The 27,852-nt window shown below is 45.4% G+C and overlaps 1 protein-coding gene across 4 annotated transcripts in view; it reads left to right on the top strand.

The window, feature by feature from the left end:
• NAA35 (N-alpha-acetyltransferase 35, NatC auxiliary subunit) overlaps window positions 1-27,475 on the top strand; it is a 423,189-nt gene extending 395,714 nt beyond the window's left edge. For all 4 annotated transcript variants that reach the window (XM_078675799.1, XM_078675796.1, XM_078675797.1 and 1 more), the window contains exon 23: window positions 26,660-27,475. In XM_078675799.1, the coding sequence (XP_078531925.1) occupies window positions 26,660-26,719 (60 nt within the window). In that variant the 3' untranslated portion in view covers window positions 26,720-27,475. The remainder of the gene's footprint in view (window positions 1-26,659) is intronic.
• The last annotated feature ends 377 nt before the right edge of the window (window positions 27,476-27,852 follow it).

The raw sequence follows: 27,852 nt of genomic DNA, 5'->3' as shown, positions 1-27,852 counted from the left end.
CTGACTAATCACCGAATGCAGAATGCAAAAGGATTGATGCCTTTGGCAAGTGTATGTTTTCTTCTTTCAGTCTGGCAATGAGATCCATAAATACAGTATGTTTTTGGGTCCATACAAATGCTCTTTGGGAGATGGCCAACAAGATCCTGACAGTGGTCCCGGACACCTTATGTCCTCTCTAACTCAGATTATCCATGATTGGTAGGATGCATCTAAGCAAGAGACAACATCAGCACAAGCTTGGATACCACAGACTGAATTGGCAGGTAGAGTAGAGGCATCGCTAATGAATATGCCGTTTTTTTTTTTGTTTTTTTTTAAAGACCTTTATTGATAGAAAAAAGGCGAGTACAATGCAACAAAGAGCCCGAGGGCTCACACATACGATACATTGCAACATATTGAAAGCACAGAGGATACGGTACAGAAGGACCGAGGTCTAATTTTAAAGGTTTTCCTGTAGGAGAGACACAAGCAGGATATCGTAGCACAACAAGTCGATGCTGGCGTAGGACAAGCAGGATAAACCAACATATAGCGGGTGAAAACACCAGAGTCGCTGCGCGGCACCCGGAAGAAAACGTCTAAACCCCAAGGAAGAAAAAGAGAAGAAGAAAAGGAAAAAGAAAAAGGAAAAAGGATAGAAGGCCCATAGAACCAAAAAGAAAAACAAAAAGAAAGCATCCCCGCCCCCCATTTACCCCCCACCCTGCACCCCTGCAGCTGGCTACGGCCTGTCCCCCCCTAGCAGTGTGCCTGTCGCCCAATAAAAGGAGTCCCGAAATATAGAGAGGAAGAAAAAGATAAAAACCTAAAGCTCTCATAAAATAGAGAAATGCAGGGAGGAGCCCGCTATCCGTCTCCCGGCTCCGCTATCTCGTGGAAATAGTAGCAACGCAAAGCCTGAAGCCCAATAATAATAACATGCCCGATATGCAGAGGACACTGGAAGCACAGCAGTAGCGCACAGTGTAAGCAAGGCAACAACCTCCAACCAAGCCAACCAGGACAACCACAAGGAATCCCCAAATCATGAATAACAAACGGAGGCCCCCGTGACAGACCTCCAGCACCATCAATACATGTCCCGGTCACTCAAAGAAAACTAACCCTCCAGCTGCCCCACCCGCAAGAGCGGCGCCAGAACAGGAGTCAGTAGTTCGATGGTAAAAAACAGTTCCAAAGCACGGAATGGGGCACAATGATAACACCAGCAAAACAGAGTCACAGCAGTGTTTCCCCCATCCGCCACAATCAGTAACAAGACATCCGCCAAGTCGATAGGAGAAGTGTCTATCCTTGTCCCGTTTTCTCCTTACCACCACAGACCAGTGCAGGCGATGTCGGTGCAGAAGACAGTCCAGGGACATATCCGCGGTGCGGGTAACTCGATGTATCCAGAGCAGGTAAAACCAGGAGTCTCAATAAGGGTACAGAGTACGCCGACTCAAACTCGTAGGGCACAGCCAGGACGGGGAGGGAGACACTTGCGTCCATCACCTCTCGGGGCGAATCTCGGGGATCCGTGAGCATGGCGAGGAGGGAAGGCGCACGCCTTAGCGGAAGCTCCAGAGGGGTATACAAATTCGGGAGCCGACCTCCCGCAGCCGATGGCAGTGGCTGGCTGAAGGTCACGAAGGCGCCATTGTCCCCAGTGGTCGCCATCTTATCACAGGCGAAGGTGGAACAAAGAGCGGTGCCGGAACCCCGCGAGTCGGCCATCTTAGGACGGGCCGAAACACAAAGCAAGCCCTCCATCTTATCCAGCAGGGCGCAGCCAGAACGTAGAGCCGCAGCGCGGAAGGAAAGAACCGCTTCCAGGATATCACCATAGCCATGAGTGGTAGCACACTTTATGTCAGACATGTCTTCCCGCACAGTGTGTCCAGAGACACAAGTCACAGTCAAATATTCAGGATACAGCAAAATATGTCCACCATAGCGTCAGGCAAAGAGGCCCCGGATCGGAGCAGGCTGCGCACCATAGAATAAAACCAGGTCGTGCTGCGAGGGGCAGATGATTCAGTCTGGGTGCGGACAAAGGCACGTACGTTCAATATGTCGTCTCGCTCAGTTTCGGGCACCTGGCCAGGCCAAAAGCCCACCACCATTAGTGGGACGAGGTGCAGGCAAAAGACACACAAATAGCAGTACACTTGCCCGTAACGTCACAATTGCAGCCAGGTTCGCTTGTCTCAGCGCCAGCAATGCAGCGGGACGTAAGTGCCGGGTCCGCTGCCCTACGGTAACCACCGATCGAGACCTCACAGTCCCCAAGCCCGGGAACGCGTGTCCGACGGTCGGCCTCAACAGTCACGCGAGGCCCCGGTCGTCATGCCGATGCAGGCCACCAACTGTGTCCGAGCGTTTCCTCCACTTGCAGGAGAGCAAATGCTCCAGGATTTCAAGGCGGGTCGCCGGTGCGCGTCTGCGTTCGAAATCAGCCACTTCAGGACAGGATATCTGGCAGGAGAGGCTCGACAGCGGAGACGATCCCCGGAGCCGAGGCACTACACGTCTGATCCGCGCGCCATCTTGGCTCCTCCATGAATATGCCGTTTGATGGGTTTCGCCTCTTCGAAGAGAAGGCAGATTCTGCTGTGCAACACTTCAAAGATAGTAAAGTTGCAGCATGCTCCTTGGGGTTGTTGACCCTTCCAGCACAATTTCCTTATCAGTTCTGAAAAATTAGGAGTTAATGCAGAGGGCTGGCATATGGACAGCAAATGTATTCCCAGCCAGTCATACAGAAGACAGCCCAGTCTTTTTGGGACCTCATGTGCAGAACTGGTAGACCGCGCACAAGCCAGCAGGGTCACCAGTACTCTAGTTCTCTTCCTCTGTTACAACGACCAACAAACCACTTAGTGTCTCTACTTGCACATGTCCTACCAGGTTGATGATCCATTATGCCAAAAATTGGGTCTAGGAAATTATTCGAAAGGGTTACATTCTACCTTTGATTTAGCTCTGTGCGTGCCACCAATTATTCCTCTTCCACCGGAACTAATTTCATAAGAGCATCTGTACATCCTGCTGCAGGAGGTACACCTGTTGCTCTCCAAAAGTGCCACAGAGAGGAACCCAGACTCGTAGGAAGGCAAGGGTTGTTATTTCCATTATTTCGTCATCCCGTAATGGACAGGAGCCTAAGGCCTATCTTGGACTTCAACCCCTGAATGCCTTCCAGTAGAAGGATAAATTGAAATTGCTTGCATTGGCTCAGATCCTTATGCTGGACACGGGAGCCTAGGGCATTTTAATATACTGGATATGTAGTCCCACATGCATTGTCTGAGATCCAGGGTGGACTAAGAGTGTTTTCACTTTGCCATGCTCCTCTCTGATCCCACCGGTGTCTCTTTGGTATTTACAATGGCGGTGATTACTGCCAGTGTTTGGAGACCGGGAGTTCGTGTATTATTGTAACTTGACGACTGGCTGCTGAAGGGCGGATCAGCGCAGGCGGTTGAGGACAACTTGTAGACGATGGCAGATCTCCTAACATTATTGGGGATTACTATAAATGAGCCAAGATCCCACCTAATACCATCACAGAGGATCCCATTCATTGGCACAACCCTGGACACAATGGAATTTAGGGCATTTTCTCTGCCTCAAAAAGTCTGAGATATTCAGGATATGTACGAGATATTTCAGGTTCAACTCTGAATCCAGGTGAAGGGGGGGGGGGATTGACGCTTCTTTGCCCTGCGTATCTTCCTTCAATTATACTAGGTGGCACATGTGAGCCATGCAGTGGAACCTGAAATGCCAGTGGGCTTTGCATCAAGGTCACCTTTCTGACACTGTCCAGTTCTCAGAGGAGATTGCTCAAGATTTGCAGTGGTGGCTTACTGATCACAATTTGTCCTGCTTCAGACCACTCTCTCTCTCCCTCTGATCTGTGACAGATTCATCACTACTGAGTTTGCGCAGGGGTGAAACTGGGAGAGGTGAAGATCAGAGGTCTCTAGCTTCCAGTGGATGGCCAGCGCCCATCCACTTGCTTTAGCTAAGGGCCATCCATTTGCCTGTGAAGGCTTTCCCCCTGTCCCTTCGGGGGGAGGCTGATGCAAGTTCTCATGTACAACATAACCATAAAGTGGTTCTGCAACAAGCAGGGTAGAGTGGTCCTGTGCCAAAACGGTTTGCATCTCCAGAGGTGGTGGAATTTCCAGGGTATTTTCCTGGTCATCAACCTCCTAGCAAGATCTCTGAATTCCAAAGCATATGAACTGAGGAGACGATGGCTGACAGATCATGAGTGGTTGTCTAAACCTTGAGTTGGGGCAGGTGTGTGTGTATGTTAGTGGATTTAAGGGTGTGTGAGTGGGTGTATGGGTGTATAAGTAGGTATGTGAGTAGCTGTGTGAGTGGGTAGGTGAGTTAGTTGCTATGTTGCTGAGTGAGTGGGTGTATCAATGGCTGTATGGGTGAGTGAGTGACCGTGTGAGTGACAGTATGGGTGAGTGGGTGTCTGAATGACTATATGAGTGAGTGACTGGGTGTGCAAGTGGCTGTATGGCTGTGTGAGTGGCTGTTTGAGTGTTTGGTTAAGTGAGTTGGTGTTTGAATGGTTGTATTGGCGAGTGAGTGTCAGTGTGAATGACTGTATAGTTGAGTGAGCAGATATGGGAGTGCTTGTATGTGTGTGAGAATGGGTATGTAAGTGGTTGAGTGAGTGTATGATTGCTTGTATGGGTGAGTGAGTGGCTGTGTTGAGAGGCTGTATGGGTTTGTGAGTGGGTGTGAGTAAATATATAGGTGAATAAGTGTGTGAGTAGCTGCATGGATGAGGGAGTGGATGTGTGGGTAAGTGACTGGTTGTATGAGTGGCTCTATGGGTGAGGGAATGGTTGTGTGAGTGGCTGTATGAGTGAGTAATTGGGTGTGTGAGTAGCTCTAAGGAGGTGTGAGTGGTTGTATGGATCTGTGAGTGGTTGTGAGTGGATGTATAAGAGGTTGAATGGGGTTTTAGTGGCTATGTGGATGATGTCATCAGCGATGTCACTGACCATATCATGAGTGATGTAATATGTGAGGTCATAATCAGTGCATTGCGAGTGCTTAAGTTATAGTTAGCTAAGATAACTATAACTGCTAACTTTAAATGGTTTTGTACGAGTGAAATCTGAGCCTAACTATAATGTCCAAGTAACCTTTGTTTTTTTGAGTGAATTGCTGCTTTAAAAAAAAAATCATAAGTATAATGTCCCTATAACCTCTGGGTTTTAAATGATTTACTATGGTTTTTTAACTACTAGGCACTTTTGTGCCGAGTGGTGGAGAAAGGGGATTGGCCTCCTACCAGCTCTCAGCAATCCCGTTGTGTGGGACTTACTACTGGTAACAGGAGGACTTTTGGCCCCAGAGAACCCTCAACATCCAAAGGGACTTCATCCCCCAACTAGTAGCGTGACAGTAGGCGTATTTGCAGAGTGGCGGGAAAAGGGGGATGGGGTCTCCCACGAGCTCTCAGCAATCCCGCTGTGTGGGACTTACAGGAGGCTTGTTTGCAGAGTGTTGGAGACAAGTGGTGGGGCCTCCCAATGATCTCACAGCAATCCTGCTGTGTGGGACTTACAGGAGGTAACAGAAGTGGTTGTTGGCCCCCAAGGACCCTCAGTTGCCAAGGGACCTTAATCCCCCAACCAGTAGTGGGCCAGGTGGCGCATTTGCAGAGCGGTGGAGAAAGGAGGCGGGGCCTCCCACGTGCTCTCAGCAACCATGCTGTGTGGGACTTACTGGAGGTAACAGGAGGGGTTCTAGACCCCCAAGGAACCTCAGCATACTCACAGCCAGTACTTTGCCAGGAGACGCCTTTGCAGAGTGGTGGAAAGGGGGAGGGGCCTCCAACAATCTCTCAGCTATCCCGCTGTGTAGGACTTACTGGAGGTAATATGAGGGCCAATTTCAGCCCCTAGGATCCCATTACCCAGGCCCTGGCCTTTTAAAAAACAAAACTCAGAGGAGTTAGTAGTCTCCCGTGCATTTATAAGCCCTGGGGGTGCTGTGTTCATCCTTCTCCTTTAACTGCCACATGACCCGGGACCTGGCCCACTCAGGGGCCTATTAATAATGAAGCACGGGAGCCTGCGCATCTTTTTTGTTCTTCATTTTTCAGTGGGAGCTATGGCTTTTTTTTAATACTTTATTTTGCCCTGTCAGGGTCCCTCCCCTTCTTCCCCCAATGAGGTCTAGAGTGTCAGAGTATTTCTACCCTGCCCCCTTCTCTTTTTTTCTATGTTTTTTGTTGAGACTCAGCTGAAACTGAGTGCCAAGATGGTTGTCAACACTTCCTGGTTTGAAGTGCTGGCAGCCAATCAGATTTGAGCACGGAGACTGTCGGACCCTCGGAGGATCTGCGTCCCATATAAACAAATTGGAACTTTCCCTAATATTTCCAAAAGTACTGAATGGATTAATACCAATTTACAAAATGCATTTTCTGAACTAACAGCTACCTTTCTGTCAAATTTGGTGTAATTCCGTTCGGCACTTCAACAGTTCAACACGTCTTTTGCCCCAATCCCCCCCCCCCCATCCCTCCTCCCCGTTCAGCAGTTATAGTTAGCTGAACTGACTATAACTCGTGCTCCCGCAAGGCACTGCTTATGACCTCCAATATCACATTATTCATGACATGGTCAGTGACATTACTGATGACATCTCAAATGACATCACTGATTACATCATCCACAGAATCTCTGACACACCCACTTACGCCCCAGTATAACCTTTCATATACGAACTCCAACTTCCCCACTACCATTCTCAAAATCTTTAGCACACCCGTTCACTGATTCACAGTTCTACACACACATCCACTCATTCACCCATACAGCCACTGACATATCCACTCATATACTCTTACACTCTGACACTCACCCATAGAGCTACTCACACACCTACTCACTCACCATAGTCAATCACACAGCCAGTTACTCACCTATACAGTTATACTCACACCCACTCACTTATTCATACATATAGTAATATATACTTACTCACCTATACAGTCACTGACACACTCACCCATTCAGCCACTCTCACATTCACTCACTAACACATTCAGTCACTCATATATTCCAACACTCACCTACACTGCCTTTCACATATGCAGTTACCCATATATCACTGACACATCCATTCACTCATGACACAGCAATTCACATACTCAGAAACCCATACAACCCCTCACAGACGAACTCACTAACCTATACAGCCACTGACTCACCCAATCACTCATCCATGCAGGCAGTCACCCACCTCCTCACCCACCCACACAGACACTCATACACCCATACAGGTACTCTGCCAAACCAATTGATCACCCATACAGCCACTCACCAACCCATACAGCCACTTAGACACCAAGACACCAACTGACAGATTGATACAGACATTCACACAACCTAGGTGCTCACTAATATATTTACTGAGACACCTAATCACTCACTTATACAATCAGTCATGCACCCACTGAATCATCCATACAGGCACTCATACACCCACTGATTCATATATGCCATTGCTTATCGGGATTGGTTACACCAGACACACGAAGTTCAAGCATCATGAAAGTCGCCGCTGTAAGTCTTTCCTTTGTATTTGAGCAATTGGCCCGAAACAATGAGCTGTCTCCGAGTGCAGAACAGGATCCTCTCGGAGATTTATGAACTGTTAAGGAGTTGACAGGATACTAAAGTCAACAACGCTTTCTGAAGCAAAAGTGTATAAACTGGTCAAATGCGTGACTTTGTTTTTTTAAAAAGGAAAGATATCAATGTGATGCCCACATGTGGAGGACTTATAATAATCTGGTCTGGGTTTTACTTGTTAAATAACAAAGCATGCTGGGAACTGTTTTGGAACAGTACAAACAGGACGGTATAACGCTCAGTAACACAATCAGTAAATAACCTTTAGGCAAGTTTGATTTGCAGGATTTATTCTGTTGTGGTTTTGTCTGAGTATATTTTGTTATGCTTGTGGGATAAACACAAACTGCATTTTGTCAACATGCTCATAGCTACCGAATCACTGCGAAGTGCAACTTCAAATTTAATGAAATGTAAGCTTTAAAAGAAGCACCAATATGGCACAATTCAGGTTGACAAAGGCAGCTTGACTGCTGAAACGCGTCCCTGCTCTTGTGTATGCTATAACCAACGCAATAAACTAGAGAACCCCCACAATAATGAGTGCTGGCTCTTCAATCAGATACGGTTGGGGAACATAAAAAAAATAAATATATATATATTTATTTATTTATTTCATGTGATCAAGGCCAGGGCGACCTGGTCGAAACGCGTCATGTTGGAGAAGAAAATAAATTTGCACTTTAATTAAGAACCTACCCGTGTTGTCGTCCGTTCCTGCTTGAAAAAACGCTAGGTCGATACTCGCCTCACTGGTGTTTTCTAAGGACTTGGATTTTCATATATATATATGTATATATAACTTTGGCGCAGATTTTCGTGAAATTTTCAAAACAAATTCTTTGTTGATATCAGCTCATATGTTGAAAGTTTGGGGGTGATTCGTTAAGGGGGGGCCGAGAAAAAAGGGGGGTCCCAAAACATGTTTTCTCCATGTTAATTTCCATTGGAAACTTTAGACAAGGCTACAGGTCGATCGGGTAAACGGAATTACCCCAAATTTGGCAGGGAGAAGGGTCTTGGTCTAGAAAGCACGCTTCGATTATTTGGTGTAAATTTGTTCAGTGGTTTTTGAAAAATATCGAAATTTACAGATATCGATATTTGGGAATTCTGCCATCTGATTGGCTGAGGCGTTACGAGAACGAGCTTGCTGCTGATTGTCTGCAAGCTGTGTGAGCGGTTGCAACTAGGAAGTGTTGGCCGTCATTTTGTGATTCCGTTGAAGCGAGTAAGGGGGAAAAAAGGGCGAACAAAGTGGGAAATAGGAAGGTAGGAGCACTGTAACCTCTGTGGGGTGTTTAAGGTGTGCTATAGAGGGGGTGCGAAGCGAAGTATTCACACCTACCGGTGTGAAATGGTGGGCTACGGAAATTAAGTGAGAGTCTGATGTAGGTAAGGTGAGCTGGTGCGGGACTCTGGGATTAAAGCGTGAGCCCAAATTGTGTGTCTTATGCTGTGAAATCATGTGCCGTGGCCGCTGCATTAACCTTGTGGAAGTAGTGTCAGAATGTGTTTATAACTACTAGGATGAACTACTGACTCGTACTGGTCTGAAAGTCCTGGGGTACAGAAAATATGTGCGGTCTTGTCTAGAGTCTCATGCAGCTAAGCTGAGCTGCTGCCGGAGTCGGGGATTAAAGCGCGAGCCCAAACTGTGTGTCATATGCTGTGAAATCATGTGCGCTGGCCGCTGTGCCACATCTGTGCAAGTAGTGGCAGCATGTAGTTATAGCTACTTGGATGAACTTTTGTTTCGAACATTGTAGCTTGTGTATGGTGCTTAGGGGGGCGTTATAGAGGGAGTGCGAAGGTAAAGTTGCTCGTATCAAATCAATTCGTATTTGTGAAGTGCTAACTACTCACACCCACGGGTCTGATGGTGCTTGGGGCGTAAGCTGAGATGCTGATGGACTCGTGGTAAAGTTGCTGAACTACTGACCCCTACCGGTCGGAAAGTGCGGGGTACGGAAATTAAGTGAGTTATTGCCTAGAGTGTCATGCTTTTAAATTGCGATTCTCCTATTAACATGACCAGAGAATCTGGATTTCATTAAAGACACGGAGGCTAACATTATGCATTAATCCTTTAATGCCAACTCACAACAGCCGCTTACATCACAAAGGAATAACAAAGAACTAGATGACATCACGCCATCAATATAAGCCATGAGCAGGAGTAGAGCTGCCTCTTTTAAATGCGAACGAACGATGAGAAGTCCAATCAAGCTGCAACTTGGTGCTAGGAAGGTGAAGAGGTTGAAATCCATGGAAGGAAGTGAAGTAAAAACCGTAGAGATCCATTAATTCGGATTATCTGAAAACAAAATGAAGAACATCAAAATTTGAACCGTTGACAAACGGGAAGAATTCAGAAAGTTAGCGTTAACATTGGAGGTAAGCAAACTTTGAATTTGAAAATTGAATACACATCAAAAACTTTAAATGTTATTAATGTCTAATTGAACAAAATATCCCAAATATCCTCCATGCAAGGGAGGGAAGGGGGGGATAATGTTAGCCTCCGTGTCTTTAATGAAATCCAGATTCTCTGGTCATGTTAATAGGAGAATCGCAATTTCATTACAAGACAAGGAGGCTACATTATGCATGTTGGTAGCCCTGAATAACAGCATCAGAAACATGTTCAATAGGTTTGCAGTAATAATGCGCAAAGGAAGAAGCATTAGACCAGTCTGCACACTTAAGGATAACATCCAACTTACCATCAGACCAAAAGGATTTGCTGGACATAGCACTTCTTAGAGAGTGAGCTTGAAATTTAGATAGGTCAATACCAGCAAGGTTCATGGCCAACTTAACCCATCTAGCAAAAGAGCAAGATGAAATGGGTTTAAATGGTTTGACATAGGAGACAAGAAGTTGATTCGCATCAGGTGGACGAAGGTCTTTCATTCTTGAGTCATATTCTTTCATGCAATTGACTACACAATGTTTTTTGCAGAAATCAAAACGAGGATAAAAAATGAAATCAGACATAGTCTTAGTTCTTCTATGAATTTCAAATTTAACACCAAACATGTCATAACATCTATAAGAGGTATCTAAAGCTTTGACATCGGATACCCTGCGACAAGAAATCAGGCATAGAAGAGAGGCAAGTTTAATTGAAAGACATTTTCTGTTAAGAAGGGAGTTATCAGGCCAGGAGCAAAAAAGGTCAAGCAAAAGTTTAACATCCCAAACAGATTGATATTTAGGCCTAGGAGGTCTTTTAAGCCTGATACTTTTAAGAACTCTACAAAAGATAACGTTCTTACCTACCGTCTTACCGTTGACAAGAGAGTGTCCTGCTGAAATTGCAGATCTAAAACAGTTAATAGATCTATAGGAAAGACCACTGTCGAAAAGTTCCACCAGGAAATTCGCTATATTGACGATAGGAGCTTCCACGGGATCCAAGCACCAACTAGACCATTTATTCCAGATGTTATTATATCTGTAGTGTGTTCCAGGTGCCCAAGATTCTCCAAGGAGAGTGAGAGCCGAAGACGAAAGTCCAGACAATTGGTTAGATTGCCTGACACTTTCCAGGCAAGAAGGTTCAGGTTCCCTGAGAGAACCAGGTGGTGATCTTCTCCGTTTGCGTTTAGAAGGAGCCCTTGAGTAGCCGGAATCAGGAAGGGAACGTCGCAAGAAAGTTCCAGAGCTGTGGGGAACCATGCTTGAGACGGCCAGAAAGGGGTTATCAGGACCAAGGAGCATTGTTCCTGTCTCACTTTCTGCAGAACCCTTTGGATCATCGCAAAGGGGGGAAAGGCGTAGGGGCAGAGAGGAGCCCAAGGTTGGAGGAAAGCGTTCACAGCTAGAGCACCCGGGTCTGGCATCCAGCTAAAATACTGAGGAAGTTGGAAGGTCAAATGGCTTGCGAAAAGGTCCACATCGAAGGGACCCCAGAAGTGAACCAGGGAATTGAAAACGAAGGTATCGAGTTTCCAATCGCTGAAGTCTAGAAGGAATCTCGAGTTCCAATCCGCTGAGAGATTGGATTTTCCTGGGAGGTATTCTGCCGTCAGAGAAATCTTGTGTTCCAAACAGAAGATCCAGAGTTTTTTGGCCAGGTCTGATAGGTCGGCAGACCTCGTACCACCGAGACGGTTGATATATGAGACTGCAGAGACGTTGTCCATTTTCAGGAGAACGGATCTGCCTTGGAGAGAGTGTCTGAAACTCATCAAAGCATAGAGTCCGCCCGTCAATTCTAGGAAATTTATATGGTGAGATGATTCTGAGGGGGTCCAGACACCACCGGTGTCCTGGCTTAGGAGACGTGCTCCCCAACCGTGAAGGCTGGCGTCTGACTCTAAAACAAAGTCCGGAGTCGAACCGAAGATAGCTCTTCCATTCCAAGCATCCAAATTGTATAGCCACCAAGAAAGTTCTAATCGTGCTTGTTCGGCCAGAAAAATGTGGTCTCCGTACCAAAGTCCGGATCTGAGAGCTCTGGCTTTCACTCTCTGAAGAGCACGGTAGTTCAGCGGACCAGGGAAAATAGCTTGGATCGAGGAAGAAAGGAGACCGAGAAGTCTGGCTAATTCTCGGAGAGAGAGAGACTGCTGTCTCAAAGCAAATCTGATCTCCTTGCGGATTTTGGCAATTTTCTTTTTGGGGAGAAGGAGGAGACAGTTGGAGGTGTCCACAGTGAAACCTAGGAACTCTAGGGTTTTGCAGGGTGAAAGAATGGATTTTTCCATGTTTATAATGAATCCGAGATCCTCGATGAGGTTCATTGAGGTCTGCAGATCTTGTAATATCTGGGCATGAGATTGGGACATGATAAGGATGTCGTCTAAGTAAATAATGAGACGAATACCTCTGGCTCTCAGGATGGATACGATCGTTCTCATGACCTTGGTGAAACACCAAGGGGCGGATGAAAGGCCGAAAGGAAGGGCCTGAAACTGAAAAAGGCGATTGTCCCAAATAAATTGGAGAAAGGGTTGATGCTCTATAGCCATGGGTATGGTGAAATAGGCATCTTTTAAGTCCAATTTGACCAACCAATCTCCTTGAAGGAGAAGGTCTCTGAGCAGATTGATGCCCTCCATCTTGAAATGTCGATAAACTAGGTATTTGTTTACCTCCCGAAGGTTTATTACCGGACGCCAACCCTTGTCCTTCTTCTCGACTAAGAAGAGGGTGCTTACAAAGTTTTTTTGAGACCAAGGTACCTCGATTATAGCGCCCTTCTTTAGCATAAAGAAACCTCTTCTTTGACAATTTCCAGGTGTTCTAAAGGAAGAACCAGGGGATTTGGAGTGAAAGATTGATATGGGATCTCTATGAAATCTGTTTTGAAACCTTGGACTGTCTCTAGAACCCAGGGGTCCTGTGTCAAGGACTCCCAAACGTGAAAGAAATGTTTGAGCCTGCCCCCGACATTGGGAGGGGAAGAAGAAAGAGAAGCACTTTGAGTAGTGTTGTTAGAAGCACCATGGGGGGGAAAGCCTCTTCCGCGTGAACCTCTTCCTCTTGGCGGGTAGTATTGTCTGTTGTTGGAGGGGTAGATGCCTCTACCGGTAGAACCTCTTCCTCTTCCTGATGAGAAGGGCCAAAAATGTCCACGGCCGAAACAGCGGCCCCTTCTTCCGGCCTGGCCAAAAAGGTTTGTAGGGAAAACTCTTCATGTTATTTTGAGCTCTGTCCAAGGCGGTAAAGGTTGCGACATATTTACCAAGCGTTTTAATCATGTCTTCTCCAAAGAGGAGGCCATTTGGCTTAGACGAAGGTTCTTTTTCTGCAAGATCGCAGAGTTTGGGGTTTATTTTATTAAGGACAGTCCTCCTTCTCTCAATGTTAAGCGAGAGGTTTGCGTTACCAAGGAGCACTATTGCTCTTTGGCTCCATCCCCTGATTAGATTGGTATCAAGGCGAGAGTTAGAAATGTGGGATTCCTCAGCTAGGTCGAGGATTCTAGTAAGGGGGCCTAAAAGGTCAAGAAGGCGATCCTGACAGGCTTTAAGAGCCCTTTCTAGGCCCTTCCTGGGATCTTTACCTAATTTAAATAAGAACTTTATACGGTCAGGGTCTAGGTTAGGAGTTTGGCATACTTTATCTTCTATGTATGGTCTAGGACACTCAGACCTCATAGTGTTGCGAGATTGTATCTCGAGAGAGTTCCTCAGCCATTTAGACATAAACTTCGCAACGTGGTCATGTGGATACCACCTTGAGCTGTTAGGGTGGGATATATTGGTTGGGGAGAACATTTCTCCACCTAGAGGGTCAAGGATCGCGTCCTTTGAAGAGGGTGAGGAATCTGCCTCTGAAAAGGTGTTAAGATCCAAGTCGTCTAAGTCTCCCTCATCGAGGTCGAGGACAAATTCATCATCTGGGTCATTGAAGAACTCTTCTTCATCAGAGCTAGGATCAACACGAGCACTGTCGATACATGTGCCGCTTGGGGCACCCGCCAAATTTGTGCCGCTAGGGACACCCAACCTGAGTGTGCCGCGAGCGGCAACCTTACCTTTTGAGGCGCTAGGGCCTCCCAAACCTTGTGAGGTGCTTGGACCTTCCATGTCATGCGAGGTATCGCGACCTTCATCAGTGCTCAGGCAGTGTTTGGATTTTTTCTGGGGCTTAGAGTATTCGGGATCACGAGGAGTGTCATCGAGTAAAAGGGATCTTTTATTGGACATGACCTCTCTCAAGGTATCTAACATACAGGTCCTCATTTCCCTTTGTAAGAAGGATTTAAATGCATTGCTATTGTGATTAGGCGAGCTAGCCACTGCGTCGTCTGATTCTAAGTCAGACATAGCAGATAAGTAGGGGAATTAAACTAAGGAGTTTAGATATAGAGAGGGAAGGTTAATAAGAATGTGTTCCTATTAATTGCTTTAGCAATTAAAATCCCTTATAATAATGTTATAATAAAGAGAGCCCCTTTTTTTTTTTGTATTATAATAGAGAGCCCCCCCTTTTTTTTGTTTTTGTTTTTTAGTATTAAGGTAAAGTGAGGATTAAATGTTTTTTTCCGGCTTTTGTTTTATAAATTAGCGTATTTTCGGTGAAAGGGGGGCCTTTAAAGGTCAAGAGGAGTGCAGGAACAGCTGATCGACGATTTCAAGCGCTCGGTAAGAGCCTCAGAAGGCAACCGGCGTGCTCGAGCCAGCTGATGCATTAGTGGGGAGGAATGGACCTTAGGAGGCATGTCGTGTAGCGTCACGGTTGCCAAGGTCCATTTCTCACCCCAAGATGACGAGCCGGCTCTGAGGATATTCACCGAGCCGTAACAATTCGGAATGAGGTTTTAAATGAAAGGGGCAATTTAGAGGCGAGCGGAACCGGAGGAAAAGCCGTAACAATTCGGAATGAGGTTTTAGATGAAAGGGGCAATTTAGAGGCGAGCGGAACCGGAGGAAAACGGCAACGGCGGAAAAGGCGTTAATAAATAAAGGAGAGTCAGGAAGGCACCGCGTGTTAGAACTCCTAATGGTAAGGAGGAGGCGGGGGGTCGGAAAGCGGGGTAAATGCGACAACCATAGATTGGAAGTCGTTAGGGGGAATGAGGGTAGAGAAATGGGAGCATTTCAAATACACAGTTGTAAATATTGCTAAAAATGGTAAAAGGCATTCAAATGTATGCATTCAAGAGCGTATAAGCAATACAGATAAAGGAATATAAATAAGAATAATGACATATCAAGATATCATCAACAAGTAAGAGAGAGAGAGAACTTATCTGTTGTGAGCCGCATTTAAAAGAGGCAGCTCTACTCCTGCTCATGGCTTATATTGATGGCGTGATGTCATCTAGTTCTTTTTTTATTCCTTTGTGATGTAAGCGGCTGTTGTGAGTTGGCATTAAAGGATTAATGCATAATGTAGCCTCCTTGTCTTGTAAGGAAATTGAGCTGCTGCTGGAGTCGGGGATGAAACGTGAGCCTACATGTGTGTGGTATGCTGTGAAGTCATGTGCTCTGGGAGCTGTGCCACACGTGTTCAACTTGTATATGGTGCTTAGGTGATGTTGTATAGGGAGTGCAAAGGTAAATCAATACGGTATTTGTAAAGTGCCAACTACTCACCCTTATGGGTGAGTAGAGCCGGGGATCAAAGCGAGAGGTCTGGGCTGCAAAGTGAGATGGTCTGGCCGCTGCGCCACAGCTGTGTGGAGAATACATTTTGGCGAGGGTCCGGGAGTTGCCGTTATCTGGCCCTAAAACAGCGGGCCTAAGTTGTAAGTTATAGGGTGGCTCTAAAAAAAAGCCATTGTGGTCATTAGTTGGAGCTACATATAAGTGCGGATGCACAGCTTCAAGTTATTCAGGAAAACTTGGTTTCCCTGATCTGTGAAGTGTACTCCATCACTTCTGTACATATCCGCCATATCAAAACGTATGTTGTTGTTGTAGATGGAGCCCATTTTCTGGTCTCTGAGGTATGCAGACACAGCTTTGTTGACTTTCTTCCGATATTTTTCAACCTGAGGACCAAATTGTTTGGACCATTTCCACTTCTGGCTTTGGCATATATTGGAATATACAAAGACAGTTTGAGGCAAAAGTAACATCAGTTGTCCAAAGGTGTCCTTCATAAGCATTTCCAAACCTACCCTAGTCAATGTGCCTAGGTCGTTTCCACCAAAGTGCACAATCATGAGGTCAGGGTGTTGGAGATGCAAATAGGTTTTAACAAAAGGCAACAATTGGTGCCACTTCAATCCTCTCTGTTCAAACCATTTAATGTCCACATTTTGTAAACCTAGGTCTAAGTCAATACGTCTCTGTTCTGCATACCTCTTGCACCAGAAAACATAGCTATGTCTGACGATCCACACTAGCATTTTGAAGGTATGGCTGGAAGGTATGGAAAGATGTCTGTAGCTCATGCAGTTCCTTCGTAGAATAAGAGAGGTGTTTAAAGATGGCGAACTAGTTTCTTTTCGCATACAAAACGGTACCTGATTGGGATTTGAAAAGCATTGTTTTTTAAAAGTAGGGTGCACATTTGTTTTGTGGAAAAGCATCTTCGTGATTGGTTAAGAAAAAGCAGTTTGCACGTGGAGTACATATTATAGGATAAAATTTGCTCAACTCAACCACACCTGCTACTTGCATTTGGAAGGCACTGTTCGAACTTAAAACAATCGTGAACTTTTAATCTGCACGTGCAGTTAAATGTTCAAGAAAATGTTGCAAAAAAATATCGTTAGGTTTAAAAAAATTGATGAACTTTTAACAGCGACGTGTTGTAGAATGTTGTAGAAAGTATGTTGATAGAATACGTTGCATTTCTGACTTCTATGTGTACTTGAATATTAATAAAATTGTTTATATATGAAAAATTAGAAAGATTATAATAGAGAGAAGTTTTGAAAGCTAAAAGAATCAAGGAACTTCTTTATTACCTACTGGCGGTCGCCAGTAGGTAGTTATCACTGTTACTGGTCTGAAAGTGTGGTGTTGCTCAGAGTGGCATGGTGCTGATTTGATATGGTGCTACACTCTGGTATGAAACCGAGAGACTAAACCGTGAGGTCATTGCTGTAAAGTGATGTGGTCTGGTGTTTGTAGCATACGTGTGCAAGTAGTGTTAGTAGGCATTTATACCATACAGGGAGTGGGAAGTGAACTACAGACCGCTACTGTGTGTTGATAGTATACCGGAAGCGGGAAGCGAAGTAGTTACGCCTACCGGTGTGAAGATTTGGGGATAAAATCGAGGTGAGTGCTGTAAAAGGATGGGCTCTGGGCGCTGTAGTATACGTGTGTAAGTAGCGTTAGTAGGCATACTAAGTAGTAGTATACGTGTGTAAGTAGCGTTAGTAGGCATCTTATTAGACTTTGGCAAGGGGCCAAATTCCAAACACTCTGGTGAGGTCATATGTGTTCACGCACAGGGCGTGACACTTTGCCCAATCCTGTACGACACATGGATCCCAGTATCAGGTACTCTAGGGATACTTTGATGTCACTTCATTTCCCTAGATGTTCTGGTTGTAGCTATTGTTGGGTAGAGGGTACTCCCTATCAAAAATGCTCTCTCTGCAGTCCGGCCTGCATCATTAGGGATACATCACAGTTGTCTATGGCGCTGCTTAATTGCAGGTCCCTACCCTGCCATGCAACTGAAATCCACTCCCTGATCTTAGACCATAATTTGGACGTGTTGTTTCTTACAGAAACATGGCTGACCTCTTGCTCTGGCCCTGATATTGTAGAAGCCCTCCCGACGGGATACCTTATATTTCATCAAGACAGGCCAGATGGGAGGGGGGGAGGGGTAGCCATCCTGTATAGAGACAATTTCATGTGCAAGGCTGTAGATTGCGACATTACTAATTCAGAAAGTTGTCAATTTGTGCTGCGACTATCTCCGACTCTCTCCTTATCAGGCCTCCTCCTTTACCGGCCCCCTGGTATTATGGGAAACTTTGTAGATTCTTTTATTGAAGCGGTGATACCATTAGCCGCTGCATCTTCAAACTTCGTAGTTATTGGAGACCTGAACGTGCATTTTGATGATCCTCACGATGGATTGGCGAAAGACTTACAAGGTATGCTGGCCGCACTCGAGCTTCACCTTGTTAATGCCGGCGCCACCCACGAGAGAGGCCATCAGTTGGATGTTGTTTTCACGAACACAAAAAATCTGTTTGCCCTACACCCTTTGGCTCTCCCTTGGACTGACCACTGTTTGGTTCCTTTTAAGTGGCAGTTGGTGAAGGGGAGAGACCCTGCACCTCAACGGCACACAGTGGATCGTCTTAGGTCGAGGCTGCCAGTGGAAAGTTGGGCAGCCGAGTTGGCAAGAACCTGTCCTCCCCCTGCTACTGACCCTACCGTGGCGGACCAGCAGGTGGGCAATTGGCTCACTAATACTTTGGATTCGCTGATCCCGAAAAAAAGGAAGCCGCTCAGTGAAAGAAGAGTTGGCTCCGCTCCATGGTACACGCCCGAACTCAGGGTTCTTAGAACCTCATGCAAAAGATTAGAACGTGCATGGAGAAAAGAGCGGACTGATGAAAATCGGAATGATTATAAGGCAGGGATGAGGAAGTATAAAGTGGCTCTGAAAGAGGCTAAAAAGAGCTTTTTTAGTGATAAGATTGAGAAGGCAAGCAATTCTCCAGGGGAATCCTTTAAGATCTTTAAAGAGCTGTTGAAGGCTCCGGTTCCCCCAGTGGTTCATGACAACCCACAGGAGAAATGTGAGGAGTTGGCTGACTTCTTTCACTCGAAAATCGAGAAGATCTTGTCCTCATTACCAGCGATGTCACCAAGCGTGGAAATGGACGTCAGCCCAACAACAAGTTCTGTTGAGCTGCTCTCGTTCGGCCCATTATCAGAGGAGGAGGTCGAAAAAGTCCTGCAAAGGATGAAGAGTGGGTCTCCAAGTGACCCGGCGCCCATGAAAATTCTTAAACAGGTGGCAAAGGTTCTCTCCACTCCGCTTGCGGATCTTATCAATCTCTCGCTTGCCCAGGGCACAGTGCCCCTAAGGTGGAAATCCGCTGTTGTTAAAGCTTTATTGAAGAAACCGGGACTAGACCCATTAAATCTGGCTAATTTCAGGCCCATTTCACTCTTGCCCGGTTTCTCTAAAGTTGCAGAGAAGCTGGTCAATTGTCAGCTCTCTCGCCATCTTGAAGCCCACCATCTGCTTGGGGACTCCCAGACTGGTTTTCGCCCTGGTCAGGGGACAGATACAGCCTTACTGGCAGTGGTGGAGGAAGCAAGGAGCATTCTTGATTCAGGGGGGTCAGTGGCAGTGATCCTCCTGGACCTGAGTGCGGCATTTGACACCGTTAATCATCAGGTGCTCCTCCAACGGCTGGCAGAGGTGGGTGTCAAAGGGATGGCCCTGACATGGCTGAAATCTTTCCTCTCAGACCGGTCTTATCAAGTATGGGAAGGGGGAGAGCAATCCACCGTGTACCCTCTTCAATGTGGAGTCCCGCAGGGCTCATCTTTGAGCCCTACTTTATTTAACACCTATATGGCTCCACTTGAAAGAGTGGTCTCCCCTTCAGGAGTGAAGATCATCAGTTATGCTGATGATACTCAGCTGGTTGTAGGCCTTACCCAGCTGGTAGAACAACCTGGAATCCTCCATGACTGTCTCTCGAGCGTTCACCGCTGGATGTCCCAATCCGCCTTAAAGCTCAACGGCGACAAGACTGAGCTGATGGTGTTGGGCAAGGCCAGTCCCTCTCTTATCACCAGCTGCTGGCCTCGTTCCCTGGGCGATCCGCCTTCCCCCAAGAAGGAAATTAAGAGCTTGGGGGTTTGGTTAGAGGAGGATTTATCCTTCAGGACACATGCTAAGAAAACCGCGGGGGTATGCTTTGGCCTGCTGCGCTCTGCTCGCAAGGTACTACCTCTGCTTCCAAATCCATCTAGGAAACTCCTGATTCACGGTCTGATTTTGTCGCGGCTCGACTTCGGGAATGTGCTTTTTCTTGGCGCACCAGAAGCAACTTTTAAAACTCTCCAGCAGGTGCAGAATGCGGCTGCGAGGGTTTTGATGGAAGTGCCGCGAAGACAATCAGCTGCCCCCGCCCTGAAAGCGCTGCACTGGCTCCCTGTTAGGGAGCGGGTGAAATTTAAGGCGCTATGGACGGCCCATAAAATCTTGCACAGTAAGGGTCCTGCGATTTTGTCCTCTATGGCTCGCCCCTACAAGCCCACACGCCCATTGCGCTCGGATCAAGGACATCTGATGCGGACTACAAGAGTGAAAAGAGCCCGTTCCGGGGGCCGACGATTTACGGTGCAAGTGGCGACACACTGGAACTCTTTGCCCCTTAAGATCCGCGCTGAGCCCAACATCCTGCACTTCAGGAAACTTTTGAAAACACACTTGTTTCCGGTGTAGGACTGAGCGAGAGCCTTTCTTTTCTGTGTTCACAGCGCCGGGATGCCCCTGGGTAACTGTGCGCGTTATAAATTTTATATAATAATAATAATAATAATAATAATAATAATTTATACCATACAGGGAGTGGGAAGCGAACTACTGATCGTTACAGTGCGTTTATAGTATACTGGAAGTGGGAAGCAAAGTACTCACGCCTACCGGTGTGAAAACTCGGGGATCAAACCGAGCTGATTGCTGTAAAGTGATGGGCTCTGGGAGCTGTAGGATACTAGGCGCTGTAGTATAAGTGTGTAAGTAGTGTTAGTATGCGTTTCTAATATATAGGGAGTGGGAAGCGAACTACTCACCCCTACTGGTGTGAAGACTCGGGGATTAAACCGTGAGCTCATTACTGTAAAGTGATGTGCTCTGGGCGCTGTAGCATACCTGTGGAAGAAGTGTCAGTTTACGTTTATACAATATAGGGAGTCGGAAGCCAAATACTTACCCCTACCGGTCTCAATACGCGTGGATGAAACCATGAGCTCATTGCTTTAAAGTCAAGTGCTCTGTGTAGTATTCCAATGTAGGTCATAGTAGAATGTTAGTATGTAATTCTACTAGAATCTAAGTATGTAATGTTAGAATGTAGGGCTGTCATGAGGGGAACATTGCGGAGTTTGTACACAGTGCTGGAGAAGACAATTGCCTTGCTGTCTGCTCCTGTTGGTGGTTGTTTCAGGTGTCTTGTTTTCTTGTAATAAATCTCCTTATTGGATCCCCTGCTGTCTGCCTCTTCACTACATAAATTTGGCGACGAGCGGGAGAAGGTAAAAAAGACTTCTGGTAGGATTTATATTTTGCACTACCTCTGCTTCTTCACTACATTCTGGTTGCTGTACTACACGTGTGTAAGTAGTGTTAGTATGCGTTTATACTAACAAATGTATCAGGGTCCTAGGGAGGGCGACATGTGAGGGGCAGGGTATACAATGTCCTGGGGTGTGCATTCGCGGGACATTTGTGTTTGCTATTAGAGGGCTGGTGCATGGCTTCCACCCTGTGATAGCAAATACTTGTTTGACTACTTGAAGCGAGAGGAGGAAAATATTGTATCGCTTTAATAGAGGGGATGCGGTTGGTAAAACTGGAGAGAAAAGAAGAAACTAACAAAAAAAAGCAAGGTCTCACCCGTTCTTTTAAATGAGGCCCCTGGTGGGTAATGTTCTGCTGCCAATCCAATTATTATATTGCGGGGTCTCAGTAGGACTGGGGATCCTAATGTCGCATGTAAATTAGGTGCGGAAGGGCACAGACGTTTTGCAGCCTAGGGGAGCGCCACCTTCCCGGGTATTGTTTACTAATTGTTCGGGGGGTTCGAGGCCAACTGAAGTCCGGGGATCGCCACACTCCGGGGCTTTATTTAATGTGCAGGGTGGGCCTCTGCAGTCCCTGAAACCTCGGTGGTCCTAGGCAGTGCCTTATTTGTTCGGTAATCACACGGGCAGTACTTATGGTGTTATAAAGTGAAACACTCATAGAACTCTTGAAGTTATACAATTACCCAGGCTTCATTTATCTAAAAGTCAGTTAGATTATGTTTGGTAGGTGAACTCTAATATTAGATAAGGTTGTTCTTAAAATCTCCTATAAACAGATGATTTTCACAATAAATAATAGACAAGTGTTGTCAGAAAAAGACCTATACACTCAGTTATTCATTTGAAAAAAAGTAACCTTTATTAAAACACAAATAAATAGAAACGTAACTTTAATAGAAGAAACAGTATAATAAAAAAAGTGGATTGGACTCCAGTGAAAGCAGCGTAGGAAACCTGCAAGACAAAAACAAGCATTGGCATAGCCAATAGGTCTCGCTTGTGGGACCTTATAAGTATTTTGTTTTGCAGCACAATATCCTTGTAACTAAATACTTATAAGGTCCCACAAGCGAGACCTATTGGCTATGCCAATGCTTGTTATGTTTTGCAGCAGGTCTGTATATCTTGTCAGTGGATATCTTGGGTAGATCTGCATGTAATACTTTGCAACGGGCAATGATTGTGTTTGCTCAGATCTATGTTCATATAGAATTAGTTGCAATCCTTTGTTGAGCAGTGATAAAAGGAAATTGTTTCCTTTCACGGTACCTGACTGAATGAGAGTGAATATGAAATTGTAGGATTCATTCAAAACAGGAAATATTTATTTTCTACTAAGTACTGCAGTTGAGAATTTTTTTTTAAACATTTTTTTTATTTTTTTACTGTAGTTATTTGAAATGTCAGTTTCCTGCAACCGAGTGGCACTAACGTGATTTATTTGATGTATAAAGCACATTTGTACGGGTCGTACAATATACGCTTGTTTTGAAATATAGAGATTATGGTGGTTTGCATTCACGTACTTTGAGAGGGCTACAGTTGGATGAGAGATTTAAATTTGCGCCAGTAAGATAGTGTGGTCGGCTGTGCATCCGTTTTACAGAACTTTGGTCAATCTGTAAATTGCATCTTCAAATAAAAGCATTTATTTATTTTTGTGTTTTTAAAGCGTTGTTGGGTAAGCTTTTCATCATCACAGTGTTATTAAAATAACTACGGTTGAAAAACTTCGAGATTTAAAGTAAGTGATATTTGTAAAAATAAATTATTTGCTGGGCTACATTACGGTGTGCATACCTTCTGCTGGACATGTATATTTATTCACGTTCTGTGCTGTTTCGCATTTGAGGCTGTGCCTTGTTGGAGCTTGCCTGGCGTTGAGGCGACACATGCTCCGACCAGCCCCTTCCCTTACCCACCCAGATAAAGCAGTCTGGACAGGAAGCTGCGAGAGGATAGAATAAATCAAGATGGCGAGGGAGCCACCCGAGCGTGGCATTGTTTCAGGGGTTACCAGGGCAGAGGGCGCTACATGGGGAGCAGGTGCGGGTATAGTCAGAGCGAAGGGACACGTGTGGGTTTCTCATGCTCTGGTGGGAGGGCCCATGGGCTGTGCATGGATCTCAATGCGACACTGCCATGTGGCCGTGTAAACCGTGTCATCGCTTTTGTTAGTCCGACAGAAGAGTGATGGCAAGATTTTGCAGCTGGTGTCGAGCCTCGATCCTTAGAGCAGCTCTTAGTTGTAAGCTTAAATGACAAAAGCGCCTTGTTTCATTTCTCCGGGGAAAAAAACGAAGGTCCTTGGGCCTGGGGCGTGAATGCGAGCGAGCGAGGAGGGAAGCCGGGAAGCCGGATGGGGGTGGCAGAGCCTGGGGAGTGAATGCGAGCGAGCGAGGAGGGAAGCCGGGAAGCCGGATGGGGGTGGGAGAGCCTGGGGATGTGGCCGTGTAAACCGTGTCATCGTTTAGTTAGTCCGACATAAGAGTGATGGCAAGATTTTGCAGCTGGTGTCGAGCCTCGATCCTTAGAGCAGCTCTTAGTTGTAAGCTTAAATGACAAAAGCGCCTTGTTTCATTTCTCCGGAAAAAAAAACGAAGGTCCTCGGCCTGGGGCGTGAATGCGAGCGAGCGAGGAGGGAAGCCGGGAAGCCGGATGGGGGTGGCAGAGCCTGGGGAGTGAATGCGAGCGAGCGAGGAGGGAAGCCGGGAAGCCGGATGGGGGTGGGAGAGCCTGGGGAGTGAATGCGAGCGAGCGAGGAGGGAAGCCGGGAAGCCGGATGGGGGTGGGAGAGCCTGGGGCGTGAATGCGAGCGAGGGGAGGCAGGCAGATTAGGGAGATGCGCGTGCTTGTGTGGTCACGTGACCCGCTTTGTGGCCACGTGACCTCACATGCACTGTGAAGAAACGCCAGTGGTTTCACTAGCCGATCGAGCACTTGAATTCGATCCTATCCATTCCTGCGGAATGGAACAGGCTCGACCTAATGAAACATAAGTATGTGTGATATGTGGAAGAAGTAAAGAAAGGTATTCCAAATGAAAGGTCGGTAGTGAGAATGTAAGGGAGGGGGAGTGGGTGGAAGGGAGAAGGGGAGGGATTCTTCTACTTGTGGTGCTTCAGCAAGGCAAGCTGAAGACTGAGCCTGCGCTACTTGGCCTAAACCTGTTAAAGGGACTCAGTAGACCTCTCCGGAATTTCTAAATTTGTCTGCCAGCCTGCTGCCTGTTCCCTTACTTATACATGTGGAACATGGTTGTCACATTCGTGTACATTACTTGTGTATGTAGAGGATACATGTGTAACCTATTTGACACCAATGGCTATTGCCACTTTGGGTTCCATTTTGTATTTGTTACTTTCCAGTGGTACCTAAGTTGGAGGAATGGAGAAAGAGCACAGACAGCAGATACAAATAGTACTCCATTCCGGGTATGCTGTACCATTCTGAATGAAATAAGCAAAAGGGCAGACCTGTCCAGAACGTGGTCAGAGTTGACTGTTGAAATACACAACTACTGTATGCAAGTTTAGTGTAAATATGGAGCAAAAATGTCCATCCTGTGTTCCAAGATTAGTTTTTCTCAATCTGTGGTCTCCATATCAGCAACTGAGAACCTCTTTGCACTCATCAGATGAGAAAGAGATTTTAAGTAGCTTCTTTCATTTACTGGGAGCCAGTAGAGAAACTTTCAAACCGACATATATATATAGTAATGACTGAGTTTCAGCAGCTGATTCTGGACTCTTTCTAATTTTGAGAGTGTTTTGCTGGGTAACTACTGGTACTAATCAAACTAGGAGAACATCATCCGGAGATTCAGGCCAAGAGAAACCCTGCACAAGATTTCTTTAATCCGCATTCAGGCATGATACGTTTTTCTGCATCGTGCAGTGAGCAAGAGTAGGCAGTGTGATACATTTATTAAGTTGTCCAAATTGCATTAGTTAAGGCAGAGCTGGGACCCCTCAGCATACAAATAATAGCCTATCTTATTTTGGTAGGAAAGGGTCATATAACAGTCGAAAAGGGTAGATAATAACACACACCCTTTAAGTACCCCATATGTATTATTGGTCGCTTTGGTAAGTAACATTTTCGAGGAAGGATATAACCCAAGAAAGCTCTGTTCTGCTGATGCTTCACAAATATGTAAGACTTTTAGTTACTCTTTGTAAATGATGATTTCAAATGCTGCTGTGTAGTCATTAATGTGGTTAATTTGGTGAATCGCCTCTCATTGCGGTTATTCATTGGGTTCATCCCATTACTTTGGTTTTTTGGTACATCCTTGGGTTCATCCAAATGTTGTGGTGTTTTCAATACATCCTTTGGGTACACTTATTGAAATTGAAATTTTCTATTGGTTCCATCCCTTGGATTCATCTTATTGTAGCTGTTCTCTGAAAAAATCAATTGAAAACATCTTATTGCAGTGGTTAATTTGGTACACAGCTTGAGTACATATAATTGCCGAGGTTCCCAGAGTAGATCCTTGGGTTCATGGTATGTAGTAGTATGTTGGGGTCACTCCTTGGGAAAATATCATTGCATTGGTTCCTTGGTCATATTCCTTGAGTAGATTTGTTTGCAGTGATTCATTGGGTACATCCTTTGAGTACATCTTATTGCATCAGTTCATTGGCTGCATCCATTAGGTACATCATATTGCAGTCGTTCATTGGAAGCCCTCCACTGCAGTGTTTCATTTATGACTCCCCAGCATCTTACTGTTGCGGTTCATGTTCACATATCTTACATCCATTGTACTGCAGTGCACTTTATAGCTATATTTAATGGTGTGCATTGACTGAGCACGTCTTATTGTAGTGGTTTATTGGGTATACCACTTCAGTACATCTTACCACATCTCATTGCTTTGGATCATTGGACACTGCCCTCGGGTACATTACTTGGTTCACTGGGTACACCTCTTGAATACATCTTATTGCTCTGATTTATAGAGCGTATCCCTGGAGTACATATTACTGAAGTGGTCTCTTGCGATAATAGCAAACCTCTCTTCTAGCATGTGATACAACCCAGCATCTTGTATTGGAAGATCCTTATTATTACATTCTGCTCATCCCGCCTTGAGGTGGGAGTCAATGCATTGAAGGCTCCGTCTTCTTTATTGCGAAGTTAACCGATCTCTGCATCCTGTGTGCGGTGATTAAGCTTCATCTGCAAAAACATTCTATGAATTAGTGTCATGTGTTGCATTAGTTCATGTGTATACTAGCACAACATATATTAAAATATTCTGTTGATCTTTTTCAATAGGTTCCTCCTGAATTTGATTTCACTAGTCACAAATATTTTCCAGTTGTGAAGCTTGTTTGAAGGTAATCTGAAACAACATTTCGGATTTCTACGCCATATACGGATGGGTTGCATCTGTAAATCGAGATGAAGAGCCTTCAACGAGTTCCGCATATTCCGATCTTGAAACGCTGTCCACTTGGCCTCACATGCAAATTTGTTTTAAGTAAAGACTGCATTAAAAATAAATGTATAAATTAATCAGACTTTTTCCCTAGGAAAGAAAATAGATGATGCGGACATGTCAGTGTGATGCTTGTAACCCTGGTTGTCATTTTAGAATGCGATATCGTTAGAAGTGTTGATAAATCCTTTGTTTACAATTTGGAAAACCAGTGGCACTAAATATGCTCAATGAATCAAGTTCGGTCTAGGTGCAAACGTTCCTGACCAAGCAAGACCCCCATCTAAAGTATTCAACACACAAGCAAGGTTGAAATTCCCTAGGATTGACTCATTAGCTACACCGTTGACTACAGTGAGTGCCAGCGTGTGTAGGCGAACCGTTTAAGAGGAACCATGGGGATTTTTGTAAATAAAGGTTCATGTTTTTGTCACATGTTCTGTACAGTGTAAAATACTTATTAAAATATATGGTGGTCATCTGGTTGTGTGATTGTTAAAACTACTCTCTGCATGCAAAGTCCCTGTAAATGAGCTCTGCGTTACATGTTCACTGCTAAAAAATACTGAACATTAAAATATTTTTGGAGGATAGATTGTATTTGTATACATTGGAGCAATAAATGTTTTAAGGACTAAACATTTCTAAATTTGGATTTTGTTTGCTGTTGTGTTTATTTGAGTAAGATTGTATGATCAGTTCATGTATAGGTCTGGGATTGGTGGTTGGATGGGAATAGTGGTGAATATTTTAATTAATTACTTCTGTGACCTCCATGGCAACAGTGATGTACATTGTGAGCGTGCATTATTACACTAACTTCACATAAAAGATATGTGTTCATTACGTTAATACTTAGTACCATGGATTCCCCATTTTATAAATATCCCTATGCACCAGATGGGGTATGGCAGTTTCTTCTTTTAGTAGTAGTTCTTCGTCGCAGGTGGTACCTCGTGACTTCTGCAGGCTATCGCTTCATATTTTTCCACACCTACAGACACGTATCAAGAGCTTTCCTTCAGTGTTC

Source organism: Lissotriton helveticus, chromosome 2_1 (genome assembly GCF_964261635.1).
Source record: "Lissotriton helveticus chromosome 2_1, aLisHel1.1, whole genome shotgun sequence".
Lineage (NCBI taxonomy): Eukaryota > Metazoa > Chordata > Amphibia > Caudata > Salamandridae > Lissotriton > Lissotriton helveticus.
This window is presented reverse-complemented; position numbering and strand designations above follow the sequence as displayed.